This window comes from Falco naumanni, chromosome 14 (genome assembly GCF_017639655.2).
Source record: "Falco naumanni isolate bFalNau1 chromosome 14, bFalNau1.pat, whole genome shotgun sequence".
Lineage (NCBI taxonomy): Eukaryota > Metazoa > Chordata > Aves > Falconiformes > Falconidae > Falco > Falco naumanni.
The window spans coordinates 16,591,424-16,618,557 of record NC_054067.1 but is presented as its reverse complement, the minus strand read 5'-3'; the positions used below and the strand labels follow the sequence as shown (position 1 = coordinate 16,618,557).

Genomic DNA, 27,134 nt, shown 5'->3' with positions numbered 1-27,134 from the left:
AGCATGGGCATGAACAGTCACCCCAAATATTGTTGCACATAGCCGTGACACCAGTACGGATACTTCATCAATCATTAACCCCGCGCGGCTCCCTGCCCACGGTGCGGCTCTGGGGTGGCTCCCTCGCCCAGGGGTGGGAACTGAGCTTCCTGGCAGCATGCAGGGCTGGGGCAGGGGGCCATGCCCAGCCTGGGCTTACACCCCTGAGGCCACCCCAGAGCTGGGGGACACCTGGCAGCGTCTCAGCATCCTTGGCTTATGGCTGAGGCTTAGCTGGTCAATGTAGTGCTGCTGGTGTTGGCTGGTGTAGCATGGACTGAGGTGAGCCAGTGGGATCCCTGTTTGCTCCCCAGTGTGGCTTTTGGAGTGTCTCATGTCCTCTTCCCTCTGCACCCCACGCCACCCCGCCCCCGCCAAAGCTCCCACAGCTCAGACACCCCCATGAGGCCTCCCCTCTGCACACAACAGCGGCAACGTGCCAGGGAGGGCTGCCCTGGCTGGGGAGAGCAGCAGGAAACCTGAGGAGCAAGATAAGAGCTTTGTGTTTGCAGATCAAGGAGTTGGGTCTTTTTTGGCTTCACTGCCTGCCCCGTTGTCCGAGGGTCCCCACCACCTCCCTGCTCCCAGCCAGGCGCCTGCTCGGGCTGGTTGGTATCTCTATTCCAAGCAGCACATCACCTGCTGCTGCTCAGGGGGTGCCTCCTTAGGGCGTGAAATACAAGCAGGGAGCAGTGATGTCCCCCAGGCCAGCACAGAGGGGACCCTGGGCAGGCAGTGGAGCCGTGCAGGGGCTGCTCCATGCAGAGGCTGCTCCTTCCAGGGGCTGCAGAGGAACATCCATGCAGGGATTAGGCAGCAAGGAGCCAGGGACATGTTCGTTAGAGGAGACACTAATTCAGCTGGAAACCCCATGTGGACTGTCAGGCAATGTCCCCACCACAAGCCATTTAAACCAGTGCTGGAGGTGCGAGGCTGCCTAGCGCCATGCGGGTAAGGCAGCGCAGTGCCATGCCGCCCAGTGTGGTGGGCAGCCCCGCGGCACTCCAAGTCCCAGCGGCCACCGGCCTGGGCCGACCCACCAGGATTAGGGAGACTGTGAGGAGTAAGTAATTTAAATCCAGATTAGATTTAAGCAGCTGCTATGCAAAAGGGATGTAAGCAGGGGCCACACAGTGGGGACAAGTGGGTGAGAGGCTGACTGGCACTTCTGAGATGCAAGAAGGGGCTGCCAGGGCAGGGTCTGGCTGTGGGGTCTGTGCCCGTGGAATATTGTCCAGGGGGCTGGGATTTATTCCCAGGCTTGGTTTGCGCGTACCAGGCTGGAGGTAGCAGTGCTGGGCCATGGGAAGGGGCACACTGTGGTGAGATGCTCCCCACCATGGGGAGAAAGCACAGGTAGGGGGACAAAGCACGGGGACACGTCGGGGTGTTTGCTTCGTAGGTGTCGAAGAGAGGCCATCCCTCCGCACCGGGCTGCCGAGCATGTTCCACCTCTTCTCTCACTGCTGGTCGTGGCTGCAGGCCATACAAGAACCCATCAGGTAGGTCCCTCTGCCGGCTCCTCAGGGCTCCCTGGGAGGCACAACATTTACCTGTGCGTTTATCAGCGAGGGCCCCATTGCAGTAACACTGCAAGAGTGGTGCCCATCGCAGGAACCGTCCCCAAACTGCAGAGTAATGCACATGCGTGTCCTTGCTGTCCCCCCAGCAGGCAGCAGCTGGGCAGGCAGGGCAGCACGGTGGGCAGGGGTGCCCATGTGGGGAATGCTCCCCCTGTGCAAAGTCAGTGGTTCCCCAAAAAAGCTGGGGAGGATGAACTGAAACACTTGCCGTGTTTGCATGTGTCAGGAGAGCTGGGTTAAGTCCCTGGGGATGGCCCTGCACCAGCCCGGGCAGGCACTATGGGCAGCGAGGGGGTTTATGATCCTCTCCCACCAGCGAGGACACTTTGCTGTACCGCTGGAGGTGGAGCCATGCCACCCACGTGTGGTCTGCATTTTTGAGGAAGAAAACAACACTGCAATTACTACTGTGGCTTGTCAACCACAGGGAAAGAGTTCTGCACATGGCTCAGGTGGAGCGCATCACTGGAGACCAAATAGTACTGTTTAGCAACAGGAATAACCTCCTGAGTCCAGATAGAAGCTCATAAAATGTCCTTGCTGCCTCTCCCTAGCTGTGTATACCCACAGCTCACTGACAAGGAAGGACCCAAGAGTAATCATTAACTGCATGTAAGGAACAATCATATTGCCCTGTGCATATCATTGCTTAATCCTTTAAGATGTGAAAAGAGATCCTTGCCATAGGAAGCACGTTGAAGGCTCTGCAGTGTGGCTTGAAGGCACCAGAGCCAGGGTGGCTCCTGGTGCCCATGCTTGCCCTCCCCAGAAAGCAGTGACTGTCCCTGCCCTCACCCTCAGCTCAGCCAGAGCCTGTGTCACCATCCTGCCCCTCTCCTGGCTGAAATACAGCTGCCACAGGCAGGGTCCCTTGCCCAGGGGCCCTGGGGCCAGCAGCGGTCACCACTCCCCAGGGAGCACAGCCTTCCTCTGGGATGCTCATCTGCTGTTGTCACTCCCCAGGAAGGTGACCCTACTTGTCTTGGGTCTGGACAATGCGGGGAAAACCTCTGTCGTCATGGACTTAGAGAGAGGTGAGGAGCAGCATGGCCCTGCAGCCAGCCTTGGCTGGAAGCAGCAGCTTTACGGTCCTTTGCAACCAAGTGCCCGAGCCTTGATGGATCGAGACCCTTGGAATACAGCTGCTGTGCTGGGAGAAGTGTGCGGGCGGCCCTGGCAGTGGGAGCAGGGCTGTGGCTGGAGGTGGCGGGGCACATGCCGCAGGGATGCTCCCGGGCTCCGTGTGCCAGCTCTGCTCTCTCCCCGCACGCAGCACTGGCCGGTGAAGTGCTGCCCGCGGCGCAGCCCGGCCAGACCTGCCTGCGGGTGGACAGGTTCGAGGTGACACTGGTGGATCTGCCCGGGGGCCAGCGCTCCCGCAGCGCCTGGCGCAGCCACTACAGCACAGCACACGGGCTCCTCTTCGTCCTGGACTCCAGTGACCTGGCTCGGATAGAGGAGGCCCGCAAGGTCCTGAGCCGCGTCCTGAGCCATCCCGATGTCTCCGGGAAGCCCCTCTTACTGTAAGGCCAAGTCCCCGGGATGTGACCTGTAGGGTTTGGGGTGAGGGGCAGTGGGATCCCGTTACTGTGGGGTGCGTGGCCATGCTGCTGTGGGGACGTGGTGCCCAGGGGTGCTGGGACAAGGGGACCCAAGCGGTGCTCGGGAGCTGGGAGCATCCCTGAGGAGAGGCTGGGGAGGGGGTTCGGGGCAATGCTTCCTCTGATCCCAGCCAAGGTGGGAGAAAGCATCCAGCCTCCGCCGCCGTGGTGCGGCGAGGCGCCCAGAGGCCGGGGTGACGGCCGCCCTCCGCTCCGCCGTGCCCCAGGCTGGCCAACAAGCAGGACGCGGCGGCCGCGCTGCTGCCCTGCGAGCTGATCGAGCGCCTGTCCCTGGAGCGGCTGGTCAACGAGAACCGCTCGCCCTGCCGCATCGTGAGTGCGGGGCTGCCCCCCGCCCCCGCCCCGCTGCCCTCCGCTCGCCGCCGGGGCTGACGCTGCCCCCTCCCGCAGGAGCCCTGCGCCGCCAAGCGCGGCCCCCCCGCCGGCCCGGGCCGCGCCACCCTGCAGGGGCTGCGCTGGCTGCTCCGCGCCGCCCCCGCCGCCCCCGCCGCCGCCACGCCGCCCGGCCCCGGCCCCCAGGGCCGCCCGCGGCCGCCCGCCCGCCCGCAGGTGGGTGCGGGTCTCCCTGGGGGCCTGTCCCCGTCCCCCTCCCCGTCCCCGTCCTGCCGCGCTCGCCCCGACCCCCCGCCGCGCTCTCGCCCCGGCAGGGACCCGCCGCCCCCCGCGGAGGATGCCCGAGGCGGCGCGGGGAAGACGGGCGAGGACCGGCCGCTGCGGCCCGGCCGCCGCCTCCCGCCCCCGGTGAGTGAGCGCCCCCGGGATGGGGCGGTTTGGGAGCGGGGGTCCGGCACCTTCCCCTCACCCCCCTCACCCTGCCCAGGAGGAGAGCACCAAGGGCGCCGGCAGGAGGAAGAGGAAGGTGAAGGTGAAGAAGAAGGGCTTGGGGCAGCCAAGCCCAGATGAGGAGCCGGAGGGACCCAGAGGAGGGGGCGACAGCCAAGCAAGTGCTGCCAGAGGGCTGCTGCCCCACAACAGTGTTGTGCAGGAGGAGCCCACAGCCACCAGGATGGCTGCCCCCCACCCAGGTGAGAGGGGGTGGCCAGCACACCACACATCAGGACCCCCAGAGCCACCTTACAGGGTGGGTTTGGGACCTGGCAGCGAGCTGGACCGGTGGTCCCCGCCACCTCCACTAGCTTTGCTTGCAGACCGGCTGGGTGCGGAGCGGGACCGCAGGCGTCCGACTGGGGAAGAGGAGAGACACCTCTGAGCATCGCCACAGGGGCTGATGCGCAGAGGTGATGGAGGACTGCGGATCCGCCAGCAGCAGGCCTCTCAGCTGGTTTGGTGACAAAAGCATCCTTGCCTAGATGTGGTGCCTGAAATTTTGCATTTCTCCATCCAGTGCAGGGCACGAAAAAGAAAAAGAAGAAGAAAATCAAGAATAAAATCAAGTCGCAGGAACCTGCCGCAGAGCAGCAGCGTGAGGAGGTCTCAAGCACCTTTGGTTGGTATTTCCCAGGACAGATTTTGCTGAAAAGCATTGGCAGGTCTGGCCTGCTGGCAGCCGGGTGTGAGCTGTGCAGGAGCCCTTGGCCGTGGGGTGCTTGGTGTGGGGACACGGGCACAAGCAAGTGCCGCTGCAGGGCGAGGTGGGGGCTGTTGGGGAGGCAGATGCTGCTGCCTCTGCCTTCAGGTGGGATGCAGGGTGGTCATGTGAGCGCACTGTGCTGGAGGCTGGGGTGTCCTTGCAGCCCTCACTTAGTGCAGGCTGCCAGGTGAGCCCTGGAGCTGGCCCCTGTGTTAATACCTGACCGCTTCCCTTCCTCCCAGACTTGTACCGCCGGGCGATGCTGGCTCTGAAGATGAGGCAGGAGCAGAGGAAGCAGTCATCTGCCATTGCCCCCTGAGCAGGGAAGGTACATCCCAGGGGATGTGTGGTTCCAGGGGAGCCCAGACTGCAGTGGCAGTGGGACCCATGTGCGTGCAGAGCTTCTGGTGTGCTTGGCCAGGGTTGGCAATCCTCAGCCACGGGTCCTGAGGCATAAACAGCATCATTGTCCTCTGCATGGCTTGAAAACCGGGGATCCACTGGAGCAAGCCAAAAGTCCCTTTGTAAGACGCCTCTGTGGCAGCCGGGCTGCAAACCCATCTGAAAAGGGAACAGTCGGCCACTTGCCGACCCCGTGTTAATATTCTGTGGAAGACTCAGTCTGAACCTGACCACGTCTGCGGAAGAGAGGAAGATCAGAGCAAATATCCCAGGGGAAAAGCCTGTCTCTTGAATTGACCTATGCCCAGACAAAGCTGTCTTTGCAGGTCAATCCCTGGCTGCTGCCTGGACAAGTCTCCCTTCCTGCTGGTGAAGGTGGGAGGGTAGTCATGGATGGTCTGCAGAAGAGCTTTACCCAGCTGCCAGCATATCTAGCAGGGCTGTCGGGGGCCCTCTCACGTGGTGGAGGAGGGTGATGCCTGTGTTGTCTAGGCATCCTTGCAGCCCTTGGTGAAGGCTTAGCTCAACGGCAGCTGGTGGTAGAGGCTGCTGGACGTTCCTTCCCCAGGATTGTTCCTCCTGAGCCTGCCATCCTTCCAGGAGGGACAGCAGTGCCCTGCAGGTGATGCAGAATCCTCTTGTGTCACTGACAGCCTGGTCCCCTGCAGCCCCGGGCAGTCCCTGACCTGTGCTCAGCTCAGCTCTGAGATGGGAGAAGGAGCAGCACCCACATCCCAACACAACCTGCCTGTGGCCCACACCACCACAGAGCCATGCTGTTGTGGGGGCTGGGCTGTGCCGAAGGGCTCATGCTGCCCGGCTCCAGCTGGGTGCACGTGTAGGGAAGCCACCCGTCAGCCCTGGAAACACTTCACATGAAATCAGGAGTGCAGCAATTTTCCTTTCACAGCTGCAACAGCGTTAGGACGTGAACTGAGCTCAGCAACAAAGCATGAGTCGTCTCTGCTCCCATGATTACTGATTAACAGGCGATGCCTTTGTAATCCAGGGGAAGAAAAAACATTGAAGGCGTTTCCTTGGCAGGGCTGAAAAAGGAAAAGCAGAGAAACTCTGGCTACTCTGCTTTGCCAGTCTGCTGTGAAGTTCTAACTCTGCCACATTCAAATGTCAGTGATTAGGAATTAATCGTAAATAAATTGTAAATGACAAGAGCACAAATCAATACTGGTCTGTAAATGCAGCACTTTTCGTAAACCCTTGCCTCTGGTGGAGATGCCTGCAGTGCAGATGCTGTGGGCAGTGCGGGAGGACCCATGCCTGCAGTGGAGCCCCTTCTCCTGGGGTGGGTCGGGGCCATGTGTGCCCCTGTGGTGGCCAGGCTGCCAGCCAGGCTCCTGCCACCAGGTCACAGATGTCCGCAGGACCATGAGGAGAGAAACATCAAAAGTTTATCCCCTCTAATGGCTGCTTTTCGCATGCCCACCGGGTCTTGGGGGAGGCCAAGCCCTCCCAAACAGCTAGCATCCCAGTCCATGGCTGTGCTGGGGCTAAGCCTCAATTGCCACGGCTCTGAAATCGCATGGGGAGTGGGAACTGAGTGGGTCTGGGGGCGTCTGGCATGGCCAACAGCCAGCTCCCTCTGGTGCTCCCTGCGGCTGGGCCATGCGGCTCCTCGGCATGGGCACCAGCATGTCCTGCAGGGACACAGCGTGTCCCGTGTGACACCCACAGCCGGAGAAGACAGCCGGCGAGACAAGTCCAAAGGCAGAACTGGCCTGGCTGGTGCTGCTGGGCAGCTGAATGAAACTTTCCCTGGGAGCAAGCTGCAAGAAACTGGTTTGGTTGATCTAATGCACTTTCCCCTAATACAGTGATCTCCAGAGAGCAGTGCTACAGGCAATTCAAATATATTTCGAAATCAAGTCCCCTGATCCTAGTGTTTTCATGACTGTAAAGCAGCTAATTCCTACAACAACCAATATATAATCCCGGTCTGCACCAACCAGGAATACGACTTTTATCTTCTTTAGAAGGTGAGCAGCAACTACTCAGTGTTAAAAATGGTCTATCTCAAAGCTAGAAGCATCTCAGAAATGGGATCTTGAGATCTATGGGATCAAAGACAAACCAAAATATATTAATTAATGGCTACTCTGTGCCATGGGGTGATGGGCTGGGCTGCTCCTGCCACATGTGAAAAGTAGTGGCAGTAGCAGGGGGTGCACACCGGGGGTGGGCAGGGTGGGCAAAGGTCCTTTTTCCATCGTTCTCCTCCTGCTGTTTGTCTACAGCCCAATAGCTGGATAACCAGCAAGGGAAGGAGGTCTCTGGGAGGTATGGCCCTTGGTGGCACTGCCTGCTGTCAGCGGGGCGAGGTGCAGCTCTGCCCAGGCTGGTCCTGGCATCTCTGAACTGCTGGCAGATGCCCAGCCGTGGTGCTTGCCTTGAGGAGATGTCCTCAAAAGTGAGATGGTGGTGAGTGGCACCCTCCCACAAATTGAGTTTTTTGGAAAACGCTGGAGCTCCAAACGCACCAAGAAGCACAAAGTGATGCAACAACAGCTGCCCTGGGGAGATGTCTTCTGTCCGTTGACGCAGAAAGTCAATGGTATCAGTATAATTTCCTGCAGCAAGGGCTGGAGCCAACTGGCAGATACAGCCAGGCTTTGAATTTAAGCACATCCTTCTTCTCAGGTTTCCAGAGGAGCTGTCTCGGGACGGCCAGGTTAGGCAAAACCTGGTTCCTGCTTCCATGAGTGTTTTCGTGGTGCCTCAGCCTGGGCTGCGACTGCATTTCTTGCAAACTGATGATGCAGAAGCATGTGTGAGTTTTGCTTGTCTGCAGCCCACTTCCCTGTGATGGTGCTTGTTCAGGGAACCTGCAGCTGCCAGTGTGGCCACCAGCAGTTCTCTCCATGGCATGTGTCCTTCTAAGCTTGAAGGATGGAGGGAGGGAGGGTGTGCTTGTCAGAGCTTTGCAAAAGTTGGTGATGGTTTGTATGGTGCCAGGAAGAGATGAAGAAATGTTTCAGCGAGTGCCTGTGGGCATACACCTACACTGTGGCACAGCTGGTCCCATCTCCTCATACTGACGTTGCTTTGCACAGTCAGATTTTTTCCTGATGCCTGTTATCACTATCAAAATGTAACTGTGTGGGCTGAAATTCAGGGGGTAGGGGAGAGACTACTGCTCTTTTCAAGAAGAGGGATGTGAAGAGCATTTCTTGGTCAGTGCTAAAAACACTGCTGAGCCCTCTCTGGCTCATCATCAAGCTTTCCAGGCAGCAGGAAGACCTGGAGGAGAGCCTGGTAGATGGGACGATGTGGCAAGGCTGCTGACCCCTCCAGCTGCACCCATGGCCCTGCTGTGCTTTCCCCCACTTCTTTGTGCTTTGCTTTCTGCCCACTGGCTGGGCTTAGCTAATAATTACACTTTTTTTTTAGCTCCTCCTTTCTCCTTTCTATCCCTAGGAGAGGATGGGGAAGGTGATGTTGACCCTGAAATCTCCTCTGAGAGCCCTTACCTTGTCCCACAGATGTGGACAGGGCAGGATATCCCCACATGGCAAGCTGCTAAGATGCACAGGTGTTTCTCCTGCTATACATCCACTATTGTGTTTTATTCACAAAACCTCAATTGTGTATTTTTTCCCCCCTATGTGAGCCTTTCCAGAGGAGTGTGAACCATTGTGGGTCTCACCATCATTTCCAGCTTTGGGATGCAGAGATCCTTCGGGAGTCAGCCTTCCTGGCACCTGCAGTGAGGAAGCCTCACACTCCAAGGGGCAGGATGGGCAAGGTGAGCTGGTTCTGGGGAGCCGTGGGGTGGCATGACCCAGCAGCAGCCAGGTCTGACAGGGAAAAAACAACTTTAAGAAGAGACAGAGATTTGTGATTGTGTGAAAAACATGATGGTTCTTTGTCTGCTCCTTCACTAACCCCAAATTACAGAAAAGGAGCCAGGCAGCAGTTTTTAAGAGAGCATCCCAGACACTGGGATTTGAACATTGATTTAGGGCTGTAAGGGTAACTAAGTGCAAGCAGAGCGATGCTTGCTGTTGGGTGTTTTGCAAGGCAAATGCCACAGGCCACATCCTGAGGGGTGCCTGTAGGTGCTCCTCATTCCCCATCAGCCTCCCTGTAAATCCCATCACGGTTTGCAGGGCATATATACAGCCAGGGCAAGCCCAGAGCTTTCCCGGGGAGAGAGCCTGGGACTTGGGCTGGAGAAGGTCTTTCCCATGCAGCTCTCCCCTCTCTGTTCCAGATCAAAGTTAGAAACATTTCTTGGCCCACAGCAGCAGTGGCCAGTGGGGAGGCGAGCAGCCTTTGCTCTCTGGCTTTGCTATCCCTTGGGATAGGGCTGGAGGAATCCAAACTGCTGATGGGGTGGCGCTGAGGCGTGCCTCTTTCTCAGGTTACCTGCTTGCTGAAACTGGTTAAGTATGTATACACTTTAAATAAATATCAGCAAGGCTAGTGGATTTTAAACCTTGAAATGGGTGTTTGTGTTGATAAAAGCCTGGGGTGGATTTTTTTTTTTTTTTTTTTTTTTTTAGCTCAAGAAGTTGATAGTTATGTACACTTTCTCATGCTTGCAGTCCCTACCCTCTGACTCAGGTGAACTGGGTGCCAGCATGTTCTGGTGGCAGTTTCTTACCAGAGTCAGAAAAAAGAAGTGTTGGGAAATACTTTTATTTTTTTCTGGGTAAGCTCACTAGGGCACAGCTGATTTCCATGAGATCATTCAAAAGACTGAGTTGAAAAATGCTGGCATGTGGTATTGGACAGCTTTCCCCCCCCCTCCAGCTCTCAGAAGCCGCGTGCATTGAATAATGAATAACCATACACAGGGTTGCTTTTGCGTTTTTGTTATCAGTTGTAGATCATCTGTTGTATTACATTGAAAATGAGAGCTGGAGTGGTCGCTGTCATGTATTCTGCAGAACTGCTAGAAAAAACAGGGCTTAATTAGGTGAGAGTAACTCCCTAAGCTTCTGTTGATTGTTATGAAAGAGGCTATTAAGACTTTGCAGGGAAAGAGAAGATAACGAGGACTGGAAATTAAGAAAATATGAAACTTTCCCTTTCTAGGTTAAATGAGGCTTGTTGAAGACATTATTGCTGGCAAGAAGAGAAAGGATATAATCCAATTTATTTAATGGAAGTATTTGTCTCCGGCTACAAGGGGATGTGCTCGAGTCTGAGGTATATAAATTTGTCATATCATGTACCAAATATATTTGTTGGCTTTTTCCCCCTCTTGTAAAAAGCCTGTTTTTAAAAAGGGAAATTCGGTTGACTAAAATTGGTTGTCTTTTTCTTTCATAAATTATCACTCTTAGTCACTGCATATTTGAATAGGTGATTTCAGACTATAAGGGGGAAGTGCCTCTTGAGAAAGACTATCAGTGTATTAATTAGAAGGGCTTTTGCTACACAGTATCACTGGATATGGGATCAAGAGCCATTTTATTAACCAAAACTTTTAATTTTAAAGTCTTCTGGAGCAATCAGAGCTCAGGCCTTGTCTGTGAGAGAACTTTCACCTTGTTAAACTGCATTTATATGTCAGTGCAGCTGGGTTTAGCAAGACTCTAGCCCAAATACCTGACCTGGTCACATAAATCTTTTTATTGATACACAAGCTGTGCTCTGCATTAGACTTTACAACTCATCTTCCATGTATAGTGCAGCTGTAGGAAGAGATTTGGGGGGTGATATTGTAGGTCTTCTGTGTTTTGTTTTGGGTTTTTTGCTAGGCTTGTGTTCATAGGTTGCAACAGGTACATATGTGGCATAGGTACAACAGCTTGCAGCTACCAGCATCTGAGCTCTGTGTCCTGTTCCAGCAATGAAAGCTGCTGGTGGAGTAATGAATTGATTTAAAATGGGCTTGGGGGTGGAGAAAATGATATGCAAATCCCCTTGCTCGTTGGACACCACAGCGTGGGTGCTGCTGCTGAGTCAATTCTGTAGTGCTCAGTGCAGGCTCTGAATTTGCCTCTTCCTTCCTTTTTCCAGGAACGCTGGGGAAAGCCCAGAAGCACTCCTTGGGAGGTCTCTGCTGCAGGTTGTGACTTCCCAGAGGAAGTCATAAGTCCGAAGCAGATGTTTTTGGCACAGGCTGCAAGGCAGGACTTTGAAACTGGTACTGGCGATGCTCTCCACTGATGCTGGTCTGGCCCCGCTGAGCTGGCCGGGTGCTGGGATGTGCAGGTGCTGAGGGGAGCACTGAGCCGTGCCTCCGTGCAAAGCCCTCTGCAGAGTTACTGGCTTCCTTCCTTCATGGGTGTTTTGCAAGTATGACACAATCCCTCCTTGTAACACCCTCGCCAGCACACCAGCATGCTGAGTGCTTGTTGGCCATCCCAGCCAAGACCTGTTTTTTGCAGGTGGATGGGCATGAGCGGAGGGTGAAGCCTGCACCCTGCCCTGGTGAGGGGCAATGAGAAATAGCCAGAGATGTCAGCAGCTAAAGGCTGTATGTGGGACTCCAGCAGGTACAGTGTTTGGGTGGCTTTGGCCACTGTCAGAAGGCGAGCTCCTGGTCCTGTGCGTGTTGGTCAGCCCTGAGCTGGCAGGGCAGACAAAGGCCATTGCAGGGTGGATTTGAAAATCTCTGGTGTGAGCAGGCAGCAATTCTGCCTTGGGATCTGCTGGCAAAAATGCTTTCCTTTCTTATGAAACAAAATTTGTCACCAAATCGGTGAAGGATCTGCCCCATTCAGGAGAAGGGGAGGGGGTAAAAAATGATGTTGTCAGCTCCTCCTGGGCATCGTCCCAGGGAAGAGCTCCTGGCACATGTCGGTGCACCCACAGGCAAGCACAGAGCCCTGCCAGTCTGCAGAGCACCATGACTGCGGCACCCCTGAGCATGAGCTCATGCTTCCCCAGATGGAGACGGCCCTGGGATGGTTCTCAGGGGAAAAAAAAAAAAAAAAAAAAAAGTATTTTGAAAGCGGGTGGCTGGGGTGGTTGTCAGCAGTGGGTGCCCTTTCCCCAGTCGTCTTGCCCAATGTGAGGACGAGCTCCACAAGCAGCAAGACAGCAGGGAGGTCACACCCTTACAAAAAAATAAGCCGTCTAAACTGTTGGATTAACAAGATTTACTTCAAGCCATGACAACATTAAAAATGAACCTGTAATACTCGTCAGGAGGTGGGGTAGACCTTGAAGAGAAATCTTACATCTCCGCTGACTTCATACTCCACTGGATATTATAAAAATCCATCAAACTGTTTTAAGGCTTGACAAAGCCGATTGCACCTTCTACCAACAGCTCTCATCCTCTGACTGTCCACACGATGGCAGAAGCAGCAAAGACCAGTGCGAAAATAAGTGTTTTGTTTTTTTTTTTTTTTAAAAAAAAAAGGCAGTGAGGGCTAGCTTGTGTCCCAAGGTCACTAGGGAGGCTGGTTCCCACCTCCTGCCAAGCTGCCTGCCAGGGACTGGGGTCCAAACGTCTCCGTCGCTGTGAGCATGAAAAGCGAAGGTTACAGGACGTGAAAACTCTTCTGTGAAAGGATTTAATGGACTCTCCCAAGCTTCGAGTGGTTCACAGCAATCCTTTGGGTCACTCTGCTCACACCCTGGTTGGCAGCCTGCTGAGAGCTTGGCAGATGTACTGGATCACCAGTTTTAAATGCTAGCTGGAGTGGTGATGGGTCCCACCTGAGATGTATTGTGCACAGTTCTCCCTGGGACCTGCCCTTTGCAATCCCCTGGCTGTGGGCTGGGCATGCCGGGATGCAGGATGGAGCCCCTGTCGGCTCTGTGCAGGAGGCCCCTTTGGTCCTGCCCTTGCCATGTGCGTTACCCGCATGGGGACTGGCTGTTTGTGGCATTAAAAGGTGCATTAAAACCAGATTCCCTTGTAAAAGACCTGTGAGCTGACACAGTTGTTACTGAATCAGCCGTTGAATGGTGTGGGCTGTTTCAGGGTGTGAAAAAGCCCAGTCAGGGTTGTTTTGCTTCCTCTCTGTGGGGATGGTTTCTGCTGAGGTAGGGGTTTCGCTGCCCTGAGGCCACTGTGTCAGCAGCAAAAGGGGGGATGACAGCTGCCTCGATTTCTCCAGTGAAATCATGGCTTTGGCTGTGCAGGGTAAGTAGGGATGCAGGTGGATTTCAGCATTCTGATCCGTGGCAGGAGGCTTTGCTCTACAGTTCTGCTCTAAGCCCAGTGTGGGAGACCAAACGCTCGTCTGCACCATCTTCCCAGCTGTGCCAGCTTGCTTGGACTTGCTGCATCTGGGAACTCCCTGGAAGAGGGTCTCTCCCCAGTACCTTATCCACAGCCACTGTGGGCAGTACATTAAAGATAATTGCCTATCTCGTGCTTAATTCCATGTCACAGTCCAACTTTTGCGTTTTAGCTCTAACTCCAGCAAACCTTTTTAAAACAGAGACAGCAGCATTTCAAAGTAAGCTGGATAGGGGCTGCAACTTGCACGGCGTGGGAATCATACAGACCAGTGTAGCTGCATGGATCCTCTCGTCTGCTGATAAGACCAACTTCTCTTCTTACCAGCTAATGCAAGTGAAAGATGAGGAGTGACTGCAGCTGTGGGAGTATACTGAAGGGTAGAATATAGTTTTTTTTTTTTTTCCTATGGGTAGGGTAAGCCAGGCTGCCTTGGCCTTTGGAAACACTTACGTGCCTGGCCTCAAAGGCTGGTGGTTCACTAGGCATCGCTGGTCTGTGCAGCATCCACCGTAGAGTCCTACAACAGCAAAAATGTCTGAGCACAACTCCCCCCTCTTCTAGCCGACACAAACAGGCTAGAAAAACATCAGAAAAGTATCAAAAAAGCAGTGCAAAAGCTGCAGTACAGTGTTGATCCAAGTTTAGCTCTCGGTCATTGTTTTGGGGGGGAGGGAAGTCTAGAGCTAAACTGGTCAGGCATTATATTAAATGTTTAACAATTTGCATTCATTATTTTAAAATGTGTTTAAAACTGCCTTGCATTGTTTCCTGGTTTCCTCTGATGTGGTTAGGCTTCTGCGTGGAAAGGTAAGTAACAGCACAGCTGCACAGGGAATAGTGGAAAGGTTGCACTTGGGATTCAGTGCTGGCTGTCCCCTCGGGAGCACTGCCTGGCTCAGCGGGGATGCGGGAGCCTTCGCTGCCCCACGTACTGCTGCCCTGGGATAAGTGGGATTAAGGAAAATCCAGCGAGATCCTGCCTGTCTCACACCTAACTGCTGTTTTGCTGCTGCCCGGGGCAGGCTTTCTGTGTGAGCTTGGATATATCATACTGTGTAAAACTTCCAGACACTTGGTGCTTAAGTAGAGCAAACGTGAACGGGTTTAGCATCAGTAAAATCAATACAGTACTATTCTTGCTTTTAAAATGACAAGTAAAAAAAAATCTCTGTGTTTTCCAGGTCTCTGGAAGCCCACAGCTGCTCTCTAGGCCCAGCCGTGGTGCAACAAGGTTTTTTTTTTTTACTCAGTTTCCAGGGAGAAGCCTGCTTTAAAATAGGAGCAACACAGGCTGCCGGAATTACGACGGGTGCCAGGCGCTGGGGTGGGACAGCCCAGCTGCTCCGGGGGGCAGGGGGCTGCTGTCAGGGGACAGCACCCAGCAAGCTCCCCGCCCTGTGCTCTTGCAGGGGATGTTGCTCCAGAAAAGGCTGGTTTATTACCAGGTAATAACAATGTCAAAAACGTAAGAGAAAAATGTCAATTTTGTTAGGTTACATCTCTTCTTTCTCCATTTTGGTGGAACCAAATATTCTCATGAGCTGCGCCCTCCAGACTGGGAGGTGCTCCCTGGAGGAAGCTGTTTCGGGTGAGTGGTGTTTCCACTCCTGTATTGTCCCAGGCCAGAGGGAAGGGGATGCAGCCAGGGCCAGTGTGCTGCTGGGAGGCTGGAGGCACTGGGAAAGCTGGGCGGCTCTGGCCCAGGCTGGGTTGACTTGGCCGCCCGGGTGGTGCCGGAGGGGCACTGGCCCCCCGGGGGATGGGCACCGGCCCCCCAGTAAGTTTTCAGTGGGAAAACCACGGAGGCACACCAGACACTGTCTGTGGCCAGCCACTACTCGGGGACAGTGCTCCCGGGTGCGTCTGTGGTCTCTGCTTGAGGATGGCGGCAGGGACGGGGCTGTTGTCCCTGAGGATTTTCCGAGGCCTGCGCCAGCGGGGAGAGGGGACCTGCGTTAAGGGCAGCACCGCGCCCGGTGCCCAGCCCTGGCCGCCCCGGCGGGGAGCCGGGCAGAAGGGCTCTGACCCCAGGGCTCCGGGCCCCGCGGGTGGCCGCGGTGAGGCCTCCCCCAAGCCCTCGGCCCCGGCCCCGCAGGCTTCGCCCCCGGGCGGCGGCGGGCGGCGCGGCGGCCCCGCCCGGCACTACAGCTCCCAGGCTGCTGCGGGGCGGCGGCGCCGCCTCCCGCCGGCGGCGGCGGGACAAAAGCGGGGGCGCGGGGGAAGTGCCGCCAGCCGAGCGCGGCCGGGCTGAGCCGAGCCGGGCCGGGCGGCGGGGCAGGGCGGCGGGCATGGTGCGCGGCCGGCGGCGCGGCCCGCGGGCGGCCTAGGGACCGAGCCGAGCCGTGCCGTGCCGGGCGATGCGGCGGTGAGGGCGGCGGGGCCGGGCGCCGCCGCGATGCTCCGCCGCAGCCTCAGCCGCCTGGTGAGTGCGGGGCCGGGGCGGGGGGGCAGCGCGCCGGTGTGATTTCTCAGCTTTTCTTGGATTTGCTTTTTCCCGGGGGAGGGGGGGGTGCGGCCCGCGGGGGGCCGGGGCGCACCCCGGGGGCTGGCGGCGGCGGGGCTCGGGCGGCGCAGCGGCTGCTCGCTCCCTTACGATACCGTTGGGGTCGGGCCCTGGGGCTCTTGGCTAGAAGTTGCTTTCGCTGTGAGAGCCCAAACCTTCCAAACATTGTTTTGGTTTTTGTTTTTTTTCCTCCCCCAAACCCCTCGAACCCTGGGGGCCGCCCCGGCCCCTGGAAGCATGCACCCGTGGTCCCAGGCCGGCCGAGGGGCAGGGTGCTGCCCGCCCTTCCCACCCGCCCCGTGCCCCCGGGTCCGTTACTGACCCTCCCGGGGCCACATAAGCTCCTCATAGATTTCACCGTGACCTCATTGCTTGGCCTGAACTCTGTAATTATTCATCTTTTCCTCTTCCCACAGCGAGTGCGGTAAAACCAGTGCTTTGACATCATTTCAGGAGCTTCTGCTTATTTAGCAGTGTCATTTATTGCGCAGTGCGTAGTTAGCAAAGTTGCGGGAGTTGAGGCGGCAGGCGTGCGGCCGGAGCGCGGTGTGCGGGAGGAGCACGGTGTGCGGCCGGAGCTGCTTCCCGGGGCGCTGCACCGCCTGGCACCCGGCTGCCCGCCAGCGTGATGGGCGCTGCCGGCGGCCGCCACAGGCCGCAGCTGCCGGCAGGTGTGTTTTCGTCTACACTTTTTGGTTTTGAGTGAGGTTTGTGACATATTTCCATGCTCTCAGCACCAGGGACTCTAATCTCCTTGTTAAGTCTGGAAGTAGCTCTGCAGCAATTCTGGCGGGATGGGCATGTGTGGAAATGGTGAATTTTCCTGTTTGTAGGTTGTGTTTCTGTTGCAGGCTTTGGGTTAGCCCTGTAGAGAACACACCTCCTGCAACTATTGTTTTGCAGCCTCAGGGACAAACCTATCAGTTCTAATCTCAGCGCCTGGTTTCTGACTTTGATGACTTTCAATTTAACCCTGCTTTGTGTTTCTGCTTCCTACCCCACCCTTGCAGGAGGCTTTTTTCTGAGTTGGTTTGGGATGTGAAGCATCTCCGCAGCGATTAGCTAAAGGAGTTTTTAGGCGGGTGCCTTCTGTGAGCTGCCAGCCATGGAGGTCCTGGCTGGGCTCCGGCTCTAGCATCTTCCTGATGCGTGAAGCATGACCCCACACCGGCCTGGTGGTCCCGCATCAGCTCTGTGCCACCTCTCGCAGTCCCTTGGCATGGGGAGGGGATGCGCACCACTGCTGGGGCGTGATATCCACCGGAGTGGGAATGAAACAACCCTGAACACCGAACCCAGGTATTTCTAACAGCTTTGTTCAGGGCTAACCTATTGCAGCACATGTTTGGAAGGTTACAGGAGCGACTGCTCAGGGAGCAGGGCAGCGGCTTTGTTGTTGAGGGTTTTTAGCGTTTTTTCTATCTGTTGGCTTTGTAAGGGCTGTTTGAGCAGCAACAAGCTGTTTGTTATCAGACTGGCTCAGTGCACACATACCCCCAGCCCTGGGCAGATAGCAGCTCCTGCCACCCAACATTCTGCGGTGGCTCTGCCCTGTCCCCAGCCCTGTTGGATCTCCCAGGAGGTTTGGGTTGGTCCCCTCTCCTGCTCTGTGGGAGGAGGGCACAGCCCACTGCAATCTCCCTGGAGGTACCCCCAAGCTGTGGTCTTGCCCTTGGTCCTGTATAGGTAGCACAGGGCTTCAAGTGATGCTCATCGTGTGGCAGTGGCATTGCAGAAAATTCACTGCAGTTATTAAATGCTGCAGGTTATCTGACACTTAAGATCCCACAGGGCTACTCAGACAAATGTTGTCACCTCTCCACTGTGTGGTCTTTGCCAGAGGCTCATAAATACCAACAGATACTAAAAATCCTGTTTTCAGATGTATTTCACAGCATAGGCATGACGCGTGTGCCTTTGCTTATCAACATGACTGTTATGTGGCTCCATTTCTCCCTCCCATAAACCTTTTGATCTTGCATAGGGTACAAAACGCGATGGTAAAAAGAGCAAGAAGGGCAGAGTGGTGTATGTGGGGTCTGATTTGCTACCCTGGGGCACAGACTGATGTTCTCTGCAGGAACAAATTGGATTCTGAACTTCACTTTACACCGCTGAAGTCATCCCTGCTGAAAGGAAAGTGGGGCCAGGATCACTGCAGGGAGGCAGGATTGAATTGCCATGGTTAATCCACTTTAAGGAGATACTGTCAACTTGAAATATAACTTTAATTCCGTTTTGGAAACGGAATCTGGCATTGGAGTCTTATTTTTAGTCTCATGCTACTTGTACGGCTATTGTGGGGAGGATGCCGGAGTGGAGTGGGGAAGTGCGTTGGTGACCAGGGCAGGGTGTGGGTCTGTCTCCTTGTGCAGGGCTCTTCACAGGATTGGGATGAGTACTGCCCACTTCCAAACTCGCTTGGCAGATACATGGGAAGTGCTGGTCCCTGTGTCGTGCATCACAGACAATGCAGCTTATTTCCTTAATTACTTTTCCTGGTTCTTCTGAAGCATGCAGGCAGCTGTACCTCCGGGCCATGGCTATGCACCACCGCTCTGCCAGTGCTGCGGGGCCGGGGCCAGTGCCGTTCGGTCTGGTTTAAGAACTAAATACGAAATGCAGAAAGAAAAGTTACTGATGCCCCTGTTTTCAGTTTTTTCTCCCTGTTTGCTTTTACTTGAGGCTGGTCTGGAAGCAAGCCCTGGGAGCTGCCACCCTGCTCATAGCGGAGGAGCTCTGAGCCAGGGGAATGCTCTCCCTCCCTGCAGGGTGCCTGGTGCTGGCTGAGCCCATGGGCCGATGCTTGCCCATCACGGTGTTCCCACCTGGGTCTCTTGCCTCTGCAGTTAGCATGGCTCTTCCCTCTAGTGTTTAGTATTTTTCTGATGTTTAAACCCCAGGATAAATAAGAAAATAACAATCAGTCTGTAATTAGGAGCAAAATTTTTTGTTGTGTGTGTTTGTGCAGTGTCTGACAACAGGACCTTAGTCGTGTTATTCCCTTTTAATTAAATACCTTAGGGCTTGATCCTCTTTGTAGCCCGTGCCCTGATAAATCTCTGGTGTTTAGCTAATGTTGGGCTGGTTGTGAGCTCCTGACTTTCAAGAATGTTTGCTTGAGGTTGCGGGGAAGATGCCTCAGACGGGCATGTGGTGCTAGTCCCTGGGCTGGACCTGTTGTGAGTTGGTGCCTTTGCCCTGTTGTGGTCTGGTGATGCTGCTCCCTTGCTGGTCTTCTCCTGGGGTCTCCATCCATCTCTGCTACGTGGCTGCCAGCAGTGGGGGTACCCCCAGGTTGGTGATGGGACTGTGTGGGGTCCTGTGCCCTCCACTATCTGCCTTTCCCGGGGACTTGTCAGCTCCCCTGGGCCAGGACCTGTCCCTTGGTGTCCCTGCTGGAATGCCTCGGGTGTGCCCACTTAGGGCTTGCTTTGTGCTGCCCTAAAACCAGGGAGCTGCCTTTAATGGACCGTTACTCTCCGTTTGTGTGCTTGGTGCCGCTTTCATGTGGAGTTTTTCCATCTGGGGCTCGTTTTATCTAATTAAAAAAAAATTGTATGCAAACTGCCACGAGGCAGGCTTGCAGGTGACAGGCACTTGAGGCCGAGCTTTAATGTCACCTGTGGCTTGTCACCTCTGTGGGGGCTGCCCCAGCCGGGCTCTCTGGGCACTGCTTCGCCACTTGCTTTGCATCCCCTGGCTGCGCCTGCCATGCCACTGGTGTTCTGCCAACACTAGGGAATGGTTTCTCTCATTAAAGTGCTTGCAAGTGTCACAAATTTCCTTTCCAAATCCTTGCTGTTCCCAAAACATTGGGGGGAATAATCCTGTCCCTGCAGGTGGGGGCTCATGAGCACAGGAGTGGTGCCTCATGTAGGGTTTGGGGCTCCGTTTGGGCTTTGCTGCAGTTTTGCAAAGCCCCTTTGGATTTTTTGAAGGTTGTCTCGTCCCAAGCATGCCCCAGCACCCCCACACCCTGGGGGGAGAGGCTGGTGCTGCCAGGGATGGGGGTCTGGGTGGCATGCCCCACCACAGGCAGAGCCATCAGCAAGATCAGTGTGTGGTGGTTTGTCCCCTCGCGTCCCTGAAGCCCTGCCTGGCCCCTTTGGGGAGGAGCAGAGGCAGGAGGGCGGCCTCGGAGAAGGCATGTGTGGGCTCAAGGGGCATGTGCTGGCAGCTGGAGAGATGGTTCAAGCCTGGGAAGGAGTGGGACAGGCGGGGATGCTGAGCCCTGTAGGGCAGGTTCTGCCTGGCACTGCGGGGAAAATACCCCCACTGAGACCTATTCAAATGGCAGAAAATGAGAAATGGCCCAAAGTCACTTTTTAGAAGGGAAATACATTCCCCATTGGCAGTGGGGAGTAGGTGAGAAGGGGCAGGGGTGGGTGGGGAGAGCCCCTGGGGCACACCAGGCAGTGCGGGGCTGGCCACTGCTGGCTGCTGCCCACCCGGACCCTGCCCCACTCGTGGGGATGCTGGAGTGCGTCCTGCGGGAGATCTCAGAGTCTGGGGTGGAGGATACAGATTTACACTCCCGCCTGTAGTTTTTGCAGTAAATGTGTAATAAAGTCTATTTCGGGACATGGAGCACATCTGCGATTTTCTTTCACGCTTGCTTTTTTTTTTTTTTCCTTAGAGAGTGTGAACCAAACATTACAGTGTGTGATTGCAGCTTCTGTTCTAATAAGAAAGAAGAGCATAGGTAGGAGTTGGAAGCCTTGAGGATTGCTTTTTTTGCTTTTACCCCAACCCAGCCATGTTAACACCTTGAGAGTGAGGCTGCGTGTCAAATACCTTGTATCTGACTGCAAGAAGCGCTTTACTTTCATTAATGTGACAAAAACCTACAAGCAGCAAAGGTTCGGGCTGGGGTGTCACTGTGACACTGGATGGCAGCTCTGCTTGGAGAAATCCCACACTTCAAAAGAGTGTGGATTTTTTAATGAAGTCACTTGAATTTTTCATGAATGTTGCTAGAATTTATTTTGTAATGTGTGTTTAACATGATAACAGCATTTCGCGTGCTCAGGGCCAGTTCCCCTAGAGCAGCCACAGGGAAGCCTGTGCTTGACCACAGAGCAGACAACAGAAGCTCAAACTGGGAACCTGGAGCTGCAAAGGCTCTTCCCTGGGGCTGCAATCCCTCATGGATGCCCTTACCCTGGAAAATGGCCACACAGGAGTTTCTGAAGTTGCTGTAACTGTTTCTCTTTAACGTTGCAAAGCACTCTCCGAACAGTAGTCTTATTCCCAGAAATAACAGCCTTATTCCCAGAAATAGCTCAACCGTTTGGTTAAAAAGAAATAGAAATCAAACAAACCAGCCTTGGAGAAGCAGCTGCATGGAAACGTTCACATGTGCAGTTAAAGTTTGGAGAGGTTTGAAATTGCCAAGGAGGGAGTGGAAAGCACTGGTCAAACATTCATGATAAATGGTGCCGCCGGTTAAACCTGCGGTTTGCAGAAACTTTTCTGTGGAAGATAACACGTGTCTCGAGGCTGGATTTTATTCTTCACTCGAAACGGTTTTTGTCTTCAGTTGGTATTTTGCTAAGAATAATAACGATTGTCTGGGCTGTGTGGGGAAGCTTCAGAGCTAAGCTGACTTGAGTTGCAGCTGAAGGCACGGCAATTTGCTTTGTAACAATAAAAATTGTAAAAGCAAACAGACCATCTATTAATAGCAAGCTTTTCAGACTTGCCTTTAATTTCATCCTGTTGCCTTTGGTTTAGGCACTTCCTTTCCAATTAAAACTGTTGCTTTCTGACTGTAACCGCTGATGTGCTCTCTGGTGAAGAGGTGGGGTTTTTGGTTGGGTTTTTCTTGATGTTAGTTAAAAGCAACGCTGGTCAAGTGTGTTAATGAAGTCTGTATGGCAGAAGAAGCCTTCACACCAAGATCAGTTGTTCTGCCAGTGACCGTGATTTAGCAATGCAGGTTGGGTCCCTGTGGGCATCTTCTTCCCGCTGTACCCAAGCTTACATCTCTTACCTGCAGAGATATGCAACAGAAAAACAGCCTTTGGCTGCTGATTCCTCAGGGCATGGGGCTCTGTGGGGGACTTTAACTTACTGTCCTTGCTGAGAAAATGCAGGGGTGGCCAAGTGAGGGGATGTCCCCTGTGATACATGTGGCCGAGGTGTGCCCACAGGAGAAGCTGGCATCGCCACGGCAGGGGAAGGGAGCCACTGAGCTGCTCGGCATGGCTGGGGTGTCTGGGAAGGGTGAGTTCCCCAAGAAACATGGACATGGGGTGACCGAGTGCACTATTAACCTGCTTGCCTTTCCCTGAAAACGTTAGCTGGGGGATTTTTCAAGGGAGTTTCCTGCATTTAGTTGTGTGTAGGAGGCGGGTGCAGAGGCTGGAGGGCAACACGGAGGTTTTACTGCGCAGCTCCCCTGGCTTGGCCCAGGCTTCCGTGGCCTTCTGCCCAAAAGTGTCCCCCAGGTCCCCCGCCGAGCTGTGCCAGGGGGACTGGGCAGCAGCTCTGGTCCTGTGTGGTGACAGGCTATCCCGAGGTGATCTCAGGAAGTACCTTACCGGTGGGGTTAGGCTGCAGTCTGCTTCTTGTTGCTCATCTCAGAAATATTTCTGGGCTTGCTGAGGTCTTTTGTTGGGAGGGACGGGCTGGTTTTTGCCAAGCAGGTTTTACCAGTGCCATTTACCAGCGCTATACACAAGGTGTCATGGACTTCACCTCCTGTGCTCTCCCAGCCAGCAGACCTGCGTCCAGACCATCTGTAGATGCTGCACGCTGCTGCAGGGGAGCCAGCAGAGCCCTGATACTCATCTCCTGCCTTGGCTCCCTCACCTCTTGCAAGTAGACAGGTAGTTTTTTTCCCCCCCTATTTTAGTTACCAAGCAATATTGAGGTTCGGTGGTGGTTTTTGTTTTTTTTTTTTTTTTTTAGTGTTTACCCTTGTTTTCCTGGAGATTTTCAGCTTTCCCTAATTTGCGGGGAGCTGGCAGCGAGCGCTGTGTGAAGGACACATCGGTGAGGCATGCTGTGCTCGGACAGTGCCTTGCCTTTAGGGACACCATGCCAGTCAGAAAGCACGTCCTGCTCATTGGAAATGGATAATAAGGACACTGCTGCTCATGTTGCTGGTGATTGTAAGCCATTTCTATTATTTTTTCCTAATTATTAGATAATAATTTTCTTCTTGTAGTTTTGCTGTCCTGTGACCCCCTGCACCCTTTCCACAGGCTGGCTCTGCCACCACAAGGTAACCCTGGCTGCTTTCGGTGTAATCATTGCGCTGCAGTTTAATGAATTGCTTGGAATTATCCAACACCTGACCTCCAAGTTTCACCCGGGGTTTGCCTGAATTGGTTGACATGTGACTTAGGCAGTTAGTATTTTGCTTTTTGCAGTGAGCTTGTCTCCAAGAGTGGTGCATGGAGCTGCTATGTGGGTTGCCGTCACCCTTTCGTGGTAGGAGAGCGATGCCGGTACTGCCTGTGTGCCGCAGGGGATGGGCAGTAAGTGGCAGATGGTTTTAAAGCTTTAGTTTACCAACTTGCAGCCTGGGGAAATGATGAAACTTCCCTGTTTTAAAAGGTCTCCTCCGGCCCCTGCCCTTGCCCAGCTCCTGCCTGGCAGCAGAGTGGCTGTTGGGTCAGGAAAAACCAGAGGCTGCAGTGACTTCACTACATATTTTTATAGAAGTATTAAATATAAATGTGTGCAATATATATGCATTAAATATGCATGTATGCAATATATATAGATGCATTAAAAAAAATAATATATTTTTATGAGCTCTTTCCCAGGTTTAGCCAAAATCCAGGGAGCTGCCGGCCAGCAGTTGGCACGAGGTGCCACTTTGATCAAGCTGCTTGCCCCCAGGTGGGGCATTGGGGCTGGCTGGGGAGAGGAACCGGTTGATGCCCTGGTGAAGGGCTCACTGGTGGAAGTGAAGCAGTCCTGGGTTGTGCTTTTCTTCCCGTCCATCATTTTTCATGCTCTCATAGGGATGCTTGCTGCCGTGGATGCTGCTCAGAACAAGTGCTCTGTAAAAACCCCTTGTAGTTCCTTCTGCAGTCTCTCCTGCGCATTTGCAGGATGTTCATGTCTCTTGCAGACACCTGTTGCATCTTGCTGACTCCAGTCATTTTTTATTTCCCAAAACTTTAGTCATTTTGTTTGAGATGTAATTCCAACCGAAGCCAATTTAGTCTAAAAGCATGCCTGCTCTTGACATCCAGCCATAATTGATAGCGTTTGTAGTTCAGAAACATTTGTCCTGCTCTCCTTAATGAAAGCTTAATGCACTTATTTTTGATCTGGCTGTTTGTAAAGGGCTTTTTGTTTTCCTCCTGCAGCAGTAGGGAGGTCTAGGCACCTGTGAGGCTGTCATAGCCAGGTAGTTTGAGAGCAAATCGGGCTCGTTATTTTTGTTCACGACTCAAACAAGATTCCTGTTGACCTCCTTTGTGGCCTTAGATGTGCAGTGCTTCTCTGCGGGCTTTTTGCTGTGTGATTTCACCGGAATTCTGCAGGATCTATAGGTGGAAGGGCCCGTGGTCTGGCCCCAGCCTCGCTTTTGCAGGGCGGTGTGCTGAGGGCTTGGGTGCTGTGTATTTTCAAAGGTTCAGCAAGCAGTCTTTGTCTGGCCTCTCTTAAAGTGTGCTGTGCACCTTAATAAGATTTTATAAGACTATTAAAGTGGGTAACAGAAGCAGCGCTCACTTGGTAGATGTAATTTGTTTGCAACGAATGCACTAATTTGCAAAATGAAGGGAACCTATTTTTTTTGTACAGTAAAGGATCTGGAAAGGCTGAACAAGATGTGCAACAGGCAAGACTAGACAATTTGAAGTGTTTCTTTGGTATTGCAATCCACGATCTTTTCAGCAGTAATAAAAATTAAGTACTGCTAGACGGCAGCGCTGCTGTGCTCGGCCACCTGAGTCTCAATTGGCTTAAGAGGAGAAAAAAAAATAATCAAAGATGTCACTGCCGGGAGATTAAATGTAGGGGAAAAAAATTCCACTTTGTGAGCAGCCCTGCCATCTTTTATTATGATTTCTTGTAATTCCTCCCCAGCATTTGCACAAAGTCAAGCAGCTGCTGCCTGTAGGGCTGTAGGGACCAGGGGTGATGTGAGGTCCTGAGCACTGCCTCGGGGCTGGGGGGGTTCAGGCAGCACTGGGGGCACCCGCTCAGCAGCACAGCAGCCCTGCTCTTACAGGCACTGCAAAGCCAAGCTTAAAATGCAAAATTCTTTTTTTTTTTTTTTTTTTTTTTTGTGGCTCACAGGGTGGTGGTTGCATGCCAGTTTTGTTCACTCTGAGTTGTGGAAGGTTTTTTATTCTTTTTTTTTTTTTTTTTTTTTTTAAATTCCTTGCAGCTCACTGTTCCTTATAAATGTTTCCTGAGGGAGGCAGCGCAGTAAAATTAGCTGCGATACCCAGAAGGCTGTCATCCTTGTATCAGCCAGATTAATGTGTGGAGTACATAATTTCTGTGGGGCGGCTTCTTCCAGTGCAGTTGAATGGATGGAAGTGGGACTTTCCACTTGACCATTCCGGTAAGTGCAGGGTGGGATGATCAGACATGCAGAAAGAGGAAACCTTGGGTAAAGGAGCTTGGCTTGGTAACTGAGAGCAGGAAAGCCCTTATCTCAGTGCCCATCTAGAGAAAGTGGCTGGTGGGATGGGGACACCATGCGTCGTCTCCTGGGGTGCTGCCCTGTTCTCCCACGTGGGATGGGCTCACTTCTGCAGCTGACCATGCCGGCATGGACTGCACCAAAACCCCTCTAGCACCAGCTCCAGCATCCCAGGGCTAGCTCAGACCTCTGCTCCGTGTCCCTGTGGATAAGCGGATTTCCCTCCTGCTGCAGCCCCTGGACACCGGCGTTGCTCAGCGCAGGTGCTGGGTCAGCCCTGAGCAGCGTGTGCTTTGCTGGAGCTGCTCTGCAGCTACTTCACCCAGCCCGGCAGGAACATGAGCCAAAAGGATTTCCTGAAGATAAACAGTTCTAGGCCACATGTTGAGGATTTCTCTCCTGACAGGGTGGATTGCACTGATCCAGGATCCTAGTGTTAACTTTGCCTGCAGCCCCAAGGATAAATCTGTTGGTTACATTTTGTTAGTTACTTTTTTTTTTTGTTACTTTTACACAGCTTTTGCTTTTTTGGACTAAAAAAAAATTAATTTGAACCAGTGTGAGCAAGCAGTAGGGGGGGGCTGGGACCTTGGGTACCCATTGCAGGAGGTGAGGGCGCCCTGTGATGTGAGTGCGGGGCTTGGTCACCCTGTGCAGCCTGGACCTGCCCCCTCATCCCTCCTGCTGGCTCTTCTGTGGGAGTGTGAGAGCCTGCCCGGGGAGAAGCTTGCCCTGGGGGGATGCGGGCTGGGCAGGCCTGGGTACCAGCCCTTGCTTCTGGGTTGCTGCCGTGATGTACGCCCTGGCAGGGGGGTCTGCAGCCTCTGTCCTGGCGGGTGGGCAGCCGGGCAGGCTCTTTTCCCAGGGGAAAGGGAAGGAGCTGCTCTGGGAAACGGGCTTCTTGCCTGGCAGTTGGCAGCCTGGCTCTGAAATGCTAGGAAAACTTAAAAGGGGGCAAAGTGTCTGTAGGTGGAAGAGGTCAGAGTGATGTCTGGCCGAGCTGGGATGCATAACATAGTATTTAGGGTTTTTTTGTTTTGTTTCTATAACTGAAGAGCTCAGGCTTTCAGAGGACCAGAAAGCAACGGGAAAACCAAAAATTATAGCTCTGCTGGCTGATGCAAGCACTGACAATTGCAAACTTACGAGGTTTTTTCCAGTTTGCGTTTAATTTTTGCCAGGGCAAATCACTGCTTGCTGCCCTGCTAAAATAGCTGCCGATGAGTGGACATATGTGCACAGCTTGAGCCGGGGGAAGGAGGGAGTAAGAGGTTTGAAGGCAGGAAGACCTCATTGTATTTGCTTTGTGACCTCTGCAAAACATTTGGCTCTTACGCAGAGTCCTTTTTTCTGTTCTCTAGTCTGAAGTATTCCTGTGAGCTTGAATTTTATATGCTAGCAGCATGCTGGTCAAACTTTTCTTTTGGACTGCCAAAAATAAAAATATGCTGCCTGTATTTCAAATTGAGTGACGGTTTCATAGTCCTGGCTGCCAGCAGGGCAGGGAAGTAGAGTTGAGATCCTGAAAACTTCCAAAAGTTGGTGTTTATGTTTGAACAGGAGCAACAGATTTTCCACAAAACAGCAGCGCTGAAGTAATGCAGTCCCAATTGATGTCTGCTGGCTTTGCTCTGGCGTTGGCTTTCGGCGTCGTACGTGAACCTGACT

At 53.9% G+C, this 27,134-nt stretch overlaps 2 protein-coding genes across 7 annotated transcripts in view; both read left to right on the top strand.

Moving 5' to 3' along the window:
- The first annotated feature begins 1,138 nt into the window (after positions 1-1,138).
- Positions 1,139-6,356, top strand: ARL13A (ADP ribosylation factor like GTPase 13A). Of its 6 annotated transcripts, none has more exons than XM_040614837.1 (9): positions 1,139-1,186; positions 1,442-1,541; positions 2,586-2,656; positions 2,896-3,145; positions 3,451-3,556; positions 3,635-3,793; positions 3,892-3,985; positions 4,065-4,691; positions 5,018-6,356. In XM_040614837.1, exons 2-8 carry the CDS (start codon positions 1,483-1,485, stop codon positions 4,145-4,147), a joined length of 822 nt encoding a protein of 273 aa, XP_040470771.1. In that variant the 5' UTR covers positions 1,139-1,186; positions 1,442-1,482; the 3' UTR covers positions 4,148-4,691; positions 5,018-6,356. The 6 variants fall into 6 exon arrangements, with proteins under 6 accessions (XP_040470771.1, XP_040470768.1, XP_040470769.1 ...); XM_040614834.1 differs by having other exon boundaries at positions 1,156-1,325; XM_040614835.1 differs by having other exon boundaries at positions 1,156-1,361.
- A 9,281-nt stretch (positions 6,357-15,637) lies between these two features.
- The window catches only part of ATP11C (ATPase phospholipid transporting 11C), a 60,083-nt gene continuing 48,586 nt past the window's right edge, over positions 15,638-27,134 (top strand). Inside the window, exon 1 of the mRNA XM_040614861.1 lies at positions 15,638-15,766. Coding sequence (XP_040470795.1) covers positions 15,740-15,766 — 27 coding nt within the window. The 5' untranslated portion in view covers positions 15,638-15,739. The remainder of the gene's footprint in view (positions 15,767-27,134) is intronic.